The 13,821-nt window shown below is 35.7% G+C and overlaps 1 protein-coding gene across 1 annotated transcript; it reads left to right on the top strand.

The window, feature by feature from the left end:
• The first annotated feature begins 1,059 nt into the window (after positions 1-1,059).
• LOC121367868 (60S ribosomal protein L18a-like) lies at positions 1,060-13,033 on the top strand. The gene is made up of 5 exons (XM_041492302.1): positions 1,060-1,198; positions 4,420-4,599; positions 5,619-5,748; positions 11,985-12,094; positions 12,896-13,033. The coding sequence occupies exons 1-5, from the start codon at positions 1,181-1,183 to the stop codon at positions 12,986-12,988; spliced, it is 531 nt and encodes a 176-aa protein (XP_041348236.1). The 5' UTR covers positions 1,060-1,180; the 3' UTR covers positions 12,989-13,033.
• The last annotated feature ends 788 nt before the right edge of the window (positions 13,034-13,821 follow it).

Raw genomic sequence — 13,821 nt, 5'->3', positions numbered from 1 at the left:
ATTTACACACTGTTACACTATTATAAAGCAAATATAAAGCAAAATATTTTAAAAGTGGGGGCCACATGCCCACCCCCCCCCCCCCCCCGCCGCTTCCTACGCCAGTGTAATATAACATAGAAAACAAACTTGTGAGAAAATAAATTTCGGATGACACCCCATCCACTCCCCTTCACCAATTTATCCACAATGGTAGTAATAAATTTAAGGTAAACATCCTCGGCGATGTCAAGCTATTTTCTACTATATACGTAGTCAAATACATTTATTATATATTTGAAGAAGGGTACTACTCGTTCCATGGAGTGGTTCTAACTAAATAGCCTATATAACTAAATAATCCACAAACAATTTTTTATTGCGTCGTTAAATAAAACATTTCTTTCTTTCTTTCCTTTTCATTTCAATTTATTTCCGTGCTTATATCCAATTAAAGTTCAAGCATGCTGTCCTGGGCACACACCGCAGTTATCTGGGCTGTCTGTCCAGGACAGTGGGTTAGTTGTTAATTGTTAGTGAGAGAGAAGACGGTGTAGTGGTCATACACCTACCCATTGAGTCGTTGAAACTCGGTCTGGGTGGGTGGGGGAGTCGGTACCGGGCTGCGAACCCTGTACCTACCAGCCTTATGTCCAATGGCTTAACAACGACGCCACCGAGGCCGGTAAACTCCAAGCAGGACCCGAACGCCCGTGTGGGTTACCTACTGAATCACTGTCTCCTACGCTTATGATATTCTCTTAAACCATTTTTTTTTTTATATTACCATCATTATTATTATTATTGCTTGAAATAAATATTTTTTTTAAAAATCAGCTCACAGGATGCGGAATGCGGGAACTTTTTAACGTACCCCTATCCAACTTAGGTTCGGGCACGCCCACCCCGGATTTGGCCTCTGACAATGCCAGTGAGCAAGAGGCAGCTCCAAGGTGTGTTTTTGCGATTGTCAGTGTTTTTAAATAAACCCCATGACTCAATGCTGTATTTAATGCCGTGGCTAGCATACACAGTAGTTACGGGTGAAACGTTCGAACACAATCCCTTTCAAGTCAATCACTGGTGACTTGTGGTATGTTACGCAGTTATAATGTAATTTTTAACTAATGTCGAGTAGTTACTATTAACCAATCTACGGACGTTGGTCACGTGGTTTTTCCCTTTCCCACTCGTGTCCATCATGAAAGCTCGTGGTGAAGTGCGTGCATATTATTAGGCTCTAATACTTTAATCTAGACATTAATTCCTACAAACTGATATATTTTCGTTTTATAGAACGCCTAAATTTTTAATTAAAATTGGTTTGAGCCTCACTTATGAAGCTTGATGCAACTAAATATTGAGTTTAATATTGTCATCGGAACCACCATGTGCTCTTTTTACCAAGTGACTTAGGAAGTCTAATTTTGGTACAGTACTGTAACAGTAGCCTGTAGGTATTATGGCAATGCAAGTTTTGCTTTAATTTAGGAGGCAGGAAGTGGTAAGAGTTAGTCCGTGAAACCTATTTCAAAAACGTATATTAATTTGTTTAAAAAAATTAAGCAATGAATGAATGATAAAAAACAAAGTTGAAAAAATCCCCAACTTGAGGGTTTCCAGTTCAGAATCTATTCAATACAAGATGTGTACAAAATTAGTCCAATTTTGGATTCTCTATGTATGAACTGGGTAATAAAAGTCAATCAAATTGTTAACAATTACGATAAGTTGCTCTCCTACCTTTATTTACATTACAATAATAATGATACAGATTCCACATACTATTGTCCGAACCAAATTGTTAACAACTACGAAAAATTACTCTCCTACCTTTAATTGCCGTTGGATTTCCTCCAAAGTTTGTCCAGACACATATCTTGAAAAAACCATTACAATGACACAGATTCCACATACGCAGAGTTCGACAAATCCGCTAGCCCGACGCCCGTGGCTAGTGGTTTTTAAGTTCGGGCTAGTGAGAAACGCAAAACCACTAGCCCCTGCGGGCTAGTGGTTTCCCCCCTCCTCTCGTCATCGCTCGATCGTGGTTTTTTTGTTTTCTTTCTTTCTTTTTCTCTCGGCTGAAATTTCGTTTAATAAATTTGATTGTGACGTTTGTCATCGAATAATATCAACAACGCAATGAGTATATAATAATAATCCACTTGAGCTAGGTCTGCAAACTGCAGTAACATGCTATCTCTACATCGTCACAGTTACAGCATGCATTGTTTACCTTTCCCTTTCAAGTTTCTGGCACAGGAAATAAAGTCTAATGACATGCGTGTTTTGATTGGTTAGACACGTCACGTGGTCGTTAATCTCGCACATGTTTTAGGCTAAGAACTTGGAAATCATCAATCGCGACGACAGGTTAATCTCAATCAAGTAAACCCCAGCCATGCTTTGAATTTCAGTGTTTGTTTTATTTACCTATTGTTTTTTAATTTAACACTTCGCTAACACGTGGTTATCGGCAATCAGGAAAACAATTTACTTTAATGGTAACCGCATATGCAATGACTCGGCTTGGCCTATTACGTGTAGCGGTTTGGATAAAACGTCATAGCTGCCGATACAAGATAATACCTTTTTTGTTCATCAATTAACAACGGATTAGATGTCGCCGTTATATTCTTTTGATATCGGTCTGACACGGGATAATGCCCTGTATTTGGCATCACCGTTCCTGGCGACACTGTCGTACCCTCATTTAAATTTAATTATTTTGATAGTGTTTTTAGATACCAACCAAGAGTTTGCTCAATTAATTTTCCCGGGGGGGGGGGGGGGGGGGCAAAAACAAAAACGGGACAATGACGATGGATCACACTTGACAAAAGACAAAACGTACGACACGACAAAAAAAACTGAAAGTTACAACATGATTTAAGTGTTTGTTTTATTTTACTGTTATACTCGTAAATGTGTAATGTTACAAAAATTATATAAAAATCCAGTTATAATTGATCAGGAATTTGGGCTAGTGCTTTATCTTGGTGGGCTAGTGGTTTTCACAAACCCACTAGCCCTGTGGCTAGTGACTTTTCAAAATATTTGTCATACTTGACATACCAGATGCTAACCATGTCATCTATATTGACTTCGCTGAGAGCGCATAGGGAAAAAAGCATGTAATTTTGTATCAGCTGCCATTTTGACTTTTTATGGAATATTCTTCAAGAGGGGTGAAAGGATAGGACTTAATCTAACAACGTCATAACATGTTATGATATAAAAGCAAACGTGATGACGTCGTATTATTTTTTTATTATTATTTTAATGATACCACTAGAGATCATAGATTTCATATTAATTGTGTCGCATACTTTGGAGGCTTTCACCCCTCTTGAAGAGTATTCCATAAACAAACAACATGGCAGACGGCAGAAAACTGCATGTATTTTTCCCTATGCAATCTCAGCAAAGACAATATCGGCGACATCGTTGCAGTCTCGTGTGTGGAATCTGTATATTTGTAGTGGTTTTTTTGCGATTTGTGTCTGGACAAACTTTGGAGGAAATCTAACGGCAATTAAAGGTAGGAGAGTAATTTTTTGTAGTTGTTAACAGTTTGGTTCGGACAATAGATCACTGTCACCTATGTCGACTTAGCTGAGATACCAGGTCCATGGGGCAAAAACCATGTAATTTTGTGCCGCCTGCCATTTTGCCTTTTTATGGAATACTCTCCAAGGGGGTTATGAAAAATGTCTTAATCTAACAATGTCATAACATGTTATGATATAAAATCAAACGCGATAACGTCATATTAAAAAAAAAAAAATTAGAGCACATTGATTTCATATTAGTTATGTCAGATACTTTGGAGCTTTCACCACGTTTGAAGAGTATTCCATAAAAAAAAGAGTAAAATGGCAGACGGCAGAAAACTGCTATTAATAATTTTACCTTATGCAGGGGTGCAGAAAGTACTTGCCCGCTCGCCAAATGTGAGTAAAAATTCTGACGGACGAGTTAAAAAATGCAGCTACTAATCAGACGGGCGATCAGTCTTTTTTTAATTGATTTTTATATTATAATTTTTTTTTTTTTTTTATTTATATAATTTTGTTATTATTTTATTTTTTTTGCATTGAATCAGTGACTCTGCATCGGCCATGCCAGAATTCCAAACCATTCAAACAAACAGTTCAGAATGACGGGTTAAACTTGGTGAAAACCGAACCATGCTAAAACGGGCCTAAATGAAAATGGAACCAACTTGTTTTTACGTAATTATCACGTAAATGATGTCATAAATTCAATAAGCGAACGAAAAATGGGTTACATAAACTATGATTTCACGAGTGACGCCCAAACAAAAATATACTAGCAATTTTCAGAGGCCTGAATTCTCTGTGAATAAACATCAGACGTACATCATGCATGATTGTGACATTAAACATAAACATAAATTGAATTTTTGTTTTTCAGCTCAAAGAGTATAAAATAATTGGGCGTGGCATCCCCAGTCCCAAGAACCGCGTGCCACCCATCTATCAGATGAGAATATTTGCACCGGATCCTGCAACTGCGAAATCTCGATTCTGGTATTTCTCCAGTTTACTAAAAAAGTTGAAGAAGGCTCATGGAGAGATCATCTTTTGTTCTCGAGTAAGCTCTAGTTCATTTTATTGAATCCTCTGTAGTACATGTATAGTCAATTTTAAATAACACTGTTAGGTTCCAAAAATGTCAAAAAGTTGCCAGTAATATAGCACAGGGCTTATAGAATTTTTATAAAATCCACCAGCCATGGGATCGGTGATTAAAATTTACTAGCCATGATTAAAAATTCACTAGCTCTACTTTCCATTAAGTTAATACAATTTTACTAAATAATAAAAATAATCGCACATCTCATTTAAAGAGGTTGATAGAGCTTAAAAACACTAACATTGGGGGTTTGGAGTGGGGGAAGGATATTCATATTTACAAAGTAGACTTAACTACAACAGTCTGCAGTGTTTGAGGTTAACGGTATCCTGATATCCAGGGGATACCAGAATTTAATTTTGGATACCAGACTTCAAGAACCCAGTATCCCACTGGGATACCATATAATATTAAATTCTCAGGTGGGATACCAGATTTTGAAATGTTAGTATCCAACTGGGATACTGGCCAAAAAATTTAATCTCGAACACTGGTCCGCAACATTTGAAAAAAAAAAATCACTCTGTCGGGCATGGCAATAGTAGTTATTTACTAGCCCAACATTGAATGACTAGTGGGAGTGCGGCTACCATAATCTAGAAGCTCTGTACCATTAGTTTGTGATTGACCAATTAAACCGCCCCCTGACCTCCTTTGGGCTGATTTATTTTCGTTAGAAACCTCTGTATTACAGCATCGTCATTTCCTTTTACATACAGTATACATCCAATTATTCCATTTACAGTGGAAACAATTACAACACTTGATAACTAACAATGTAATTGTCTCTGCTGCTAATTTACTTATTAAAGCCCTACTGATCGGTGTGTATGTCATTTTTAAAAAATGTTTCATGACATATTCTTTGAATTGGGCCGTTTTTAATTACAAAAAAAATTTCTGCAAACTGAATATTTTTATTTTGAAAGGAGGTCTGTTATAAATTGTTATTTCATTTGAGTTTTTGTTTAATTTAGGTCTATGAAAAGCGACCAATGACTGTGAAGAACTTTGGAATCTGGTTGCGTTACACGTCTCGTAGTGGAATCCACAACATGTACAGAGAATACAGAGACCTGACTGCCGCCAAGGCCGTCACTCAGTGCTGTAAGTTGTAATCTGTCATGGAAAACAGCATGTAAATGATGTTCTAAATTTAATGAGTGAACCAAAAATGGTTTTACAGAAAACTACACAAGCTAGCACACTAACAAAAATGTCATTCTTGCAATTTTTAGAGCCCTGGGGCCGAATTCACAAAAGTCTCTTAGGCAACAAAGCATCCTCTTTGCAAATCTTTTAGCATTGTACTGCGAGATAACAACGTTTCGAACGTTTAGTGAATTAGGCCCCAGATTCCTTGCTTTGGAATAATGTTTAATTCTAATTTTTGTCTGTTTTGTGAAATACAAATGCGAGATGCAGGTATTACTTTTGCATTAAAGTTTAGGTCCGTTTCTTACAAATTGTAAGTCCTACGTCAATGAAACTTTGAGTATATTTTCACCTATGGATGTTTATCACAGTGCACCCACAACATTTGTTAGGTGAGACATTTAATTTCGAGGAATTCTTACTAACTGGCATTTAATTTTGGAAAATGATTGAAACATGGGTAATTTAAGAAAAAATTTGGCAGCCAGACTGCACGGATGAAAGTTCACCGCCTTTCGGCGGAATTCCGCCTTTTTGTTGCGTTAAATGTTTTTTTTTTATAAATCCGCCCCTTTTCAACTTTCATTCGTTCCGCCTAAAATTCCCAGAGTTTAGATCCAACTTTAGATCTAACATGGCTGCGCCCATTGTGGCCGCCATATTTGTTTATTCGCCATTGGCCATTGACCTCAAGGTCCAATGTGGCTGAAATAACAGAAATAATAGCTTTTTCCCGTAATTTTTATGGTTTGCATGATAAAGATAATAACTAGTTATTCTCTATATCCAATGATGATTCATCCTTGCTCTCAAAGAACTGCTGCCCACAGCAGTGTGCAGATAACTCTAGCCTGCTCCAGTCTCCAAGTGGGAGGCATGGAGATCTGAGGATAGTCCGACGTCATGACAACTTCGCAAACTTTAACATTTTGAAATAATGCTGAATTTTATTTTAATATGATGAAATAATTTCATGTAATAATTTATATTTTGTTGGAAAATGACTATTTCTACAACTTTTAACTTTAATAGATAATTTAGTAAAATGTTCTTGTCATCAGGAGATAGCCTTGTACTTGTTTGCAATATGTATGCTTTAGTTTATTTGGCTGTTCTTATAATTGCTAGACATTTTTTCCAGTAGTGTCAGATTTATATAAAAAAAAAATCTTGGAAACTTCCAAAAAACTAATACATGTGATGATTCATTTGTTGTCATGTAAAATTACTTTTAAGGAATGGAGTGTGGTGGTGTTGAGTAACTTGTTATCATTTATGTATATATACTGATAACCATTTTAGGCATATTGGGAACTACACTATGACTGTACAGCAAAGTTTATTTGACCAAAAATTCCACACTAAAAGACTAAAGGTTAAATTCTTTGTACATTGTTTTTTGCACAACTTGTAGCCTGCCTCTTTAATTTCTTTCTCTGTTTTAATTTTTGGCACTTTGTTTGAAATGTAATAATACACAATAAAATACACAATAAAATAATCGTAACAGGTATGTGTTTTTAGTAGGTGAACAAAAAAAATGTTTTAACAAATAACTATTAATTGCTTGTTTACAAAGTTTCAGACAGCACATTATCCCCTTTCTTTGAGAGATATTCTCTTTTGAAAGTTTTTATAATACGTGCTAGAAGAACTGCAGCCAGTCGCTTTTTGTATCAGTATTGTTGATATGAAATTGAATGATGGGTGCAACATGAAATAATTTCATGTAATAATTTATATAATGTTAGAAAATAACTGCGTTTCTGCAATTTTTGAAGTTTAATAGATAAGTTGGTGATGTTTTATTTAACAACGCACATCAGGCGAGCACTTAATCATTGGGCTACGTCCTGCCCCTATTTGCAGTATGTGTGCTTAAGTTTATTTACCTGTTCTTATAAATAATTTCTAGACTGTTTATCCAGTAGTGTCAGGTTATTAAAAACACAATCTTGGAATGGAAACATTCAAGGAAATGATACATGTAATGATTCATTTGTTGTTGTGTAAAGATTACTATTATGTATGGTGTTGTTGATTAACTTGTTGCCTTTAATATATACTGATAACAGCTTTTGGCAGTAAAAGATGCCTGCTATATATTGGGAACTGTACTATGACTGTACAGCAGAGCTTCTGATCAGATATTCCAGACTAAAAGCAGTGTGGTTAAATTCTTTGTATGGTCTTTTGAACAACTTTTAGCGGGCTTATTTAATTATTTCTCTGTTACAATTTTTGAGAAAGCACATAATATACGCAATAAAATTCTCTGAGATGTATTCTCTAATTCCTAGCTATTGTTTACAAAGTTTTTACACATATGTACTGAAAGTTTTTACAATATGTACTAGAGGAACTGCAGCCAGTCGCTTTTTGTATCAGTATTGTTGATATGAAATTGAATGATGGGTGCAACATGCATGGCAAATCGGGCCATTAATTAACCATGCCAATTGACAATCTTTTACAAACTAATTCCACAAAACTGCCATATGCTGTGGAGACTATTTTTCCACAATATAAGTTTTGCTGTGACCATTTTTTTAATGGCCAGGGTTGCATGGAATTGTGTGAAAGAATGTTTGGAGTTGAAATTGTATTTAGACCTGAGTTTAATACTTCAAAATACTTTTTTAAAAACTCAGTATATTGCATGTTATTTTAAGTCTACTTAAAAGGAATAGCTCAAAATATAACCTGGGGAACATTTTCAGTATCGGATCGTGATTTGCCATGCATATTTCGGAGAACACTACACAATTTTAAAACGCTAAATAGTAGTTGCTATTGAACATTCAACTGATCACAAACTGCCACCAATCATAATTAAAAAAAAAAAACTGTTTCCTGTAATCCCCTTGTCCTAGATCATTTTAGTTCAGGGCTCTTGTTTAACTGACACGTAAATAGTTTTAAAATGTAAAATATACTAATATGTGGAGACTTGGACCTTCAATATGCACATAGCAAGTAACCTGTTACCTCACTTAAATTGAGATCCCATTATTTGGATAAAATCTTTAATACTTTGAAATAAATCACTTTATTACTGCTTATACTTAAGACAGCATACATGTTTGAAGTTGCACTTTATCCCCTTTCTTTGAGATCTGTTCTTCTTTGAAAGTTTTTTTAATCAAGTGCAAGAGTAACTGCAGCCTGTCGCATTTTGTATTATGATGGTTGATATAAAATTGAATTATGGGTGCCACATCAGTTACATTTTCGAAGCTGCAGTTTTGCCTGCCCTCTTGTAAACTATATTTACGAAATAATGTCCGATAATAAAGATATTTTTAATACACATATCCTTAGTCATTGATAATTCATTGTTGATGAAAGGAAGGAAGGAAATGTTTCATTTAACGACACGCTCAACACATTTTAGTTACGTTTATATGGCGTCGAACATATGGTTAAGGACCACACAGATATTGAGAGAGGAAACCTGGTGTCGCCACTTCATGGACTACTCTTTTCAATTAGCAACAAGGGATCTTTTATATGCACCACCCCATAGATGAAGAACTAATGCCTGCTTCAGTCTTTGTGTGGGAAGTATGGCGATCAGAGGATAGTCAAACATGCATAATCTCTGCATTCTGAGGTTACTAGTCCCCTACCGGTCCAACTGGATGGGACTATGGGTTTCATCTCCATCCTTCTGTCCGTCCCAAATATAATTTTTCTGAAGTTTTTTTGCAGATATTGAGATGAAATTTTATGTATAGCTTTATCATGGCAATTTACCTATTTTTGACAGATTTATGGCCCTTGAACTTAGGAGATAATAAAATTTGTTGGGCCCGCTAATAGTACTTTCAGAATGCTTGTTTTTTTCCGGTTACATATTATTTTTAGAATTTTGACCAGTGTCCCTTTTTTCAAAGATAGTGAATATTTAATTAATTAATCAATTAAGATTCCCTGCTGTGGAATGTAGTTTGCTATTGGTGTTCATCAGGGTTAGTTTGGGTTTTTTGTGAGAGTTGTTTTGTTTTGCCATTAGCTTTCTTTGATTGGTGGAAAAAACCATGTTGGGCCGTGAAACACACCCATTGTTATTCCATTATATTGGGAAGGGTTTCATGATTGTACAGCCAGTCATGATTTTTTTGTTTTTTTCAGATGTTCATTCCTAGCTGGATTGTTTACCGTAGCTGCCATTCATAATTAATCATCATTTCTACAAACCTACAGAATGTACGCTTTTTTTTTTCATGCTCAACTTAATTTTTTGCATTGAATATTAAATTTAAAAAAAAAAAAAAAATCAATATTGATAATTGTGAAACGCCCATTCAGAAATTCAATTGTTCTCAGATTTCATATGTTATTAGGATTTAGTTTATTTTTTAGTTCGTGTACAAATTTATGCATAGATGTGGCATGGGTTGTGCATTCTTCAATTTTCCGCTGCGCGTGCTGTAACCTCACCGTGGTGCAGGGGTGTAATATTCTCTTTGAGAATGGCCAATACAGCACAAATTGAAGTTTAGAGTAAAATTCGGTGTCCGTAAAATTCTGTGATATTTGTATTTGTATTTTTGGCACAGTTCTTTACACTGTTTTTGTTTAAACCTTGAATTTTTATATTGATGTTGATTATCACTTTATTTGCATTACCATAGTTTGACACCCAATAGCCGATGTATTTTTCGTGCTGGGGTGTCGTTAAACATTCATTCATTCATTCATTCATTCATTCTTCAATTTTATTATGTGCTTTGATTAAACAATTTTTTTTTTTAATGCTATACTCAAAAGTCGAAGGCTCAAGCTGCACTGTATCCCCTTTCTTTGAGAGGTATTCTCTTGTGAAAGTCATTAATCAAGTGCTAGAGAAACTGCAGCCAGTCGCATTTTGTATCAGTATTGTTGATATGAAATTGAATTATGGGTGCAACAACAACAAATAATTACATCTAAATGTTTAACGGTTAAATTTATAATAAAATTATTAACTCTAAGACGGTATATTGCTACGTATGTTTTAATGTAAGAGCTGCAAAGTGTCTTTCAAAATAACTATGCTAAAAGTTATATTTATAAAATTGAATTAAAACATGTAATGTCATCTCTTAGTCTTAATTATTTGATTACAATTTACAAGTAGTCTTGTTTTGGGTTTACTTTTTTAAAAATTAATCCTTAAGCAGAATTTGGGTAGTTTGTTAGTGATTTAATTGTTTGTGATTAATATGGCTTTAGGGTTCTGATTTTGAATGTCCATAGCAAGTATTTTAAAGGAACAGCAGGTGGAATGAATGTGAAGCTGCAGAAATCAGGCAGACCGGACTTCGTTAATAGCCAATCAGGAATTGGTATTGCCAGTTTAACTGTTAATGCAGTTAAGTGTTGGATCCTAACAACTTGATTATTGACACTGCACTTTATCCCCTTTCTTTGAGATTAATTGAATTCTCTTCAGAAAGTTATTGAAACAAGTGCAAGATTAATTGCAGCTAGTCGCATTTCTTATTGTAATAGTCAATATGAAATTGAATTATGGGTGCAACAATAGAAAATTTGACATCAACAAGTTTAGTTATTGCTGTATTTGACAAGTAGCCCAGTGGTAACCGTAAAGCACTCGCTTGATGCGTGGTCAGTAGGGGATTGATCCCCGTCAGTGGATGTATTCTCGCTCCAGCCAGTGCATCACGACTGGTGTGTCAAAGGCTGTGGTATGTGCTATCTTGTCTTTGGGATGGTGCATATAAAAATCCCTTGCTGTTAATAAAAAAAAGAGTATCCCATGAAGGGTCCGACAGTAGGTTTCCACCCTCAATGTCTGTGTTTTTTTAACCATATGTCTGACGCCATATAACCGTAAATAAAGTGTTGAGTTCGTCATTAAATAAATCATTTCCTTCCTGAAAGGGTGTGGGTAGATGCACTGATCAGTGGAAATTGAGAGAAAAACAACTGAATTAACCAACTAGAAACGTGCAAGAGCTCTTCTGATATGTTCAAAAAGGATTGAGACAAAGGGTCTGTCTTGGGTTTGCAGCCATTGTTAGATGTTTCTGACGAATAGTGTCTTTGAGGCAACTAAAATTACATATTAAAATTTAGAATACCAGTGTCTGTTTATCTACTACATTTGTGGTTGAGCATTAATGTTAGTAGCTGCACACATTTTGATTTTGCATACTAAAAGATTACTTTGTATGTTTCAGACGTTGACATGGGCGCTAGACATCGTGCTAGAGCTTCGTCCATTCAGATTATTCGTGTGGAGTCCATTCAAGCCAACAAGTGCAGGAGACCCAACATCCAGCAGTTCCACGTAAGAGTTTTTCAGACTTATTTTTAATGTCTTGGTGCATAAAAATGAATTTATGAGTTTGTACAAATAGTTTTTAAAAAAAATCTTGTGCACTTCTGCATGAATATGAGGCAGGATCTAGAACTCTTAAATGGTCAAGTGCTTGGATTGAATCATATCTCTGATTGGGTTTTCCCAACCAATGCACCAGGAGTGATGTATATCAAAGGTGTTTTGATGCAACAATTATTCATTAATACTTGAGTAATGGAAAGATGTCACAGAATGGGACATTTATTGTGCTTTACTTTGTTCAGTCTGTAGAGAGCTCACCTACAGTGCAGGGGCAGGATTTAGCTCAGTCGGTTGAGTGCTCGCTTGAGATGCTTGCAGCCACCATTCAACTGATTGGGTTTTTTCTCTTTCCAACCAGTGCACCACTACTGGAAAAAGGTATGTGCTATCCTGTCTGTGGGAAAATGCACATAAAAGATCCCATGCTGTATTAGGAAAAAATGTAGCTGGTTTTCTCCAATGACTACGTGTCAGAGTTGCCAAACATTTGACATCCAACAGCTGATGATTAATTAATCAATGTGCTCCAGTGGTGTCGTTGAACAAATTTCTTTTTTTATTTCTGTCCTAACCAGTGCCCCCCCCCCCCCCCCCCCCCCCCCCCCAATATGTCAAAGGCTGTAGTCCTGTTCAAAGACTTATTATGTTAATAACAAAATTCTAACCAGATAAAAATATTATATGTTATGGCAGAGTAACACAAAAATTATTGTATTTAATTAATTTGTTTTTTGTTTGTAATTACAGAACAGCAAGATCAAGTTCCCGCTGCCTCACCGCGTGGACAGGAAACTGCACACCTCGCGCTTCACCACGCGTCGCCCACACACCACCTTCTAAACGAAACGTGGAGAACTCAAATAAAATAAAACATTGATGAATGAATTTTTTTTTTTCTTTTCTTATATGTGGCAATGGGAAGTGGATACTTGTGGAAAAATGAGGCATACTTAGTTTGTGTACCAGCATTTTAAAATGAGAGCAGTAATATTATCACATTATCCGCCAGAAACAATTTTGTCTTATGCAGATTTTCCAGACCCGAGGGAGGTTTAAAAAAAAAAAAAGGTCATCAACATATTTTGAACTCTGGCTGTTTTGCCGTATTCTGATAGTTGGTAGGCCATCGGTCTACAGGCTGGTAGGTACTGGGTTCGGATCCCAGTCGAGGAATGGGATTTTTATATAAAAGATCCCTTGCTGCTAATCGGAAGAGTAGCCCATGTAGTAGCGACGGTGGGTTTCCTCTCAAAATCTGTGTGGTCCTTAACCACATGTCTGACGCCATATAACCGTAAAATAATGTGTTGAGTGCGTCGTTAAATAAAACATTTCTTTCTTTCTTTTTTATTCTGATAGTAGAGAATCTAACAAATTTATCAGGTATCATGGCTGTCTATAAAAGTTGGTTACGCAAATGCAACTGAATGTCCATTTGAGAATTTTTTTTATTCCATTCCATGACATCTTCAAGTAGCTTGCAGTGACCCAGAAAGCTATACTAATGGCAGGCTGTCCAGTGATATTTTTGGTCTTTGTCCTATTTTTTCCTCATATACTTCACTTTTTTCCTACCTTTTTGTTTCAACTGCTGTTAAAGTGTACATATTGCTTATGTTATTTTAAAAGTTAACAGTTAAGGAATTTAAAAAAAATTATTTGCACCATGTTAT

The sequence above is a fragment of the Gigantopelta aegis genome, chromosome 3, assembly GCF_016097555.1.
Source record: "Gigantopelta aegis isolate Gae_Host chromosome 3, Gae_host_genome, whole genome shotgun sequence".
Taxonomy (NCBI): Eukaryota; Metazoa; Mollusca; class Gastropoda; order Neomphalida; family Peltospiridae; genus Gigantopelta; species Gigantopelta aegis.
The sequence above is the reverse complement of the archived record's forward strand: the minus strand, read 5'-3'. Positions and strand labels throughout refer to the sequence as shown.

Excerpts from the sequence above, each read along its gene's own strand:
- LOC121367868 (XM_041492302.1), top strand. Across the intron at positions 5,749-11,984 it reads CAAGGCCGTCACTCAGTGCT|ACGTTGACATGGGCGCTAGA; the intron begins GTAAGTTGTAAT and ends TGTATGTTTCAG. Across the intron at positions 12,095-12,895 it reads CCAACATCCAGCAGTTCCAC|AACAGCAAGATCAAGTTCCC; the intron begins GTAAGAGTTTTT and ends TTGTAATTACAG.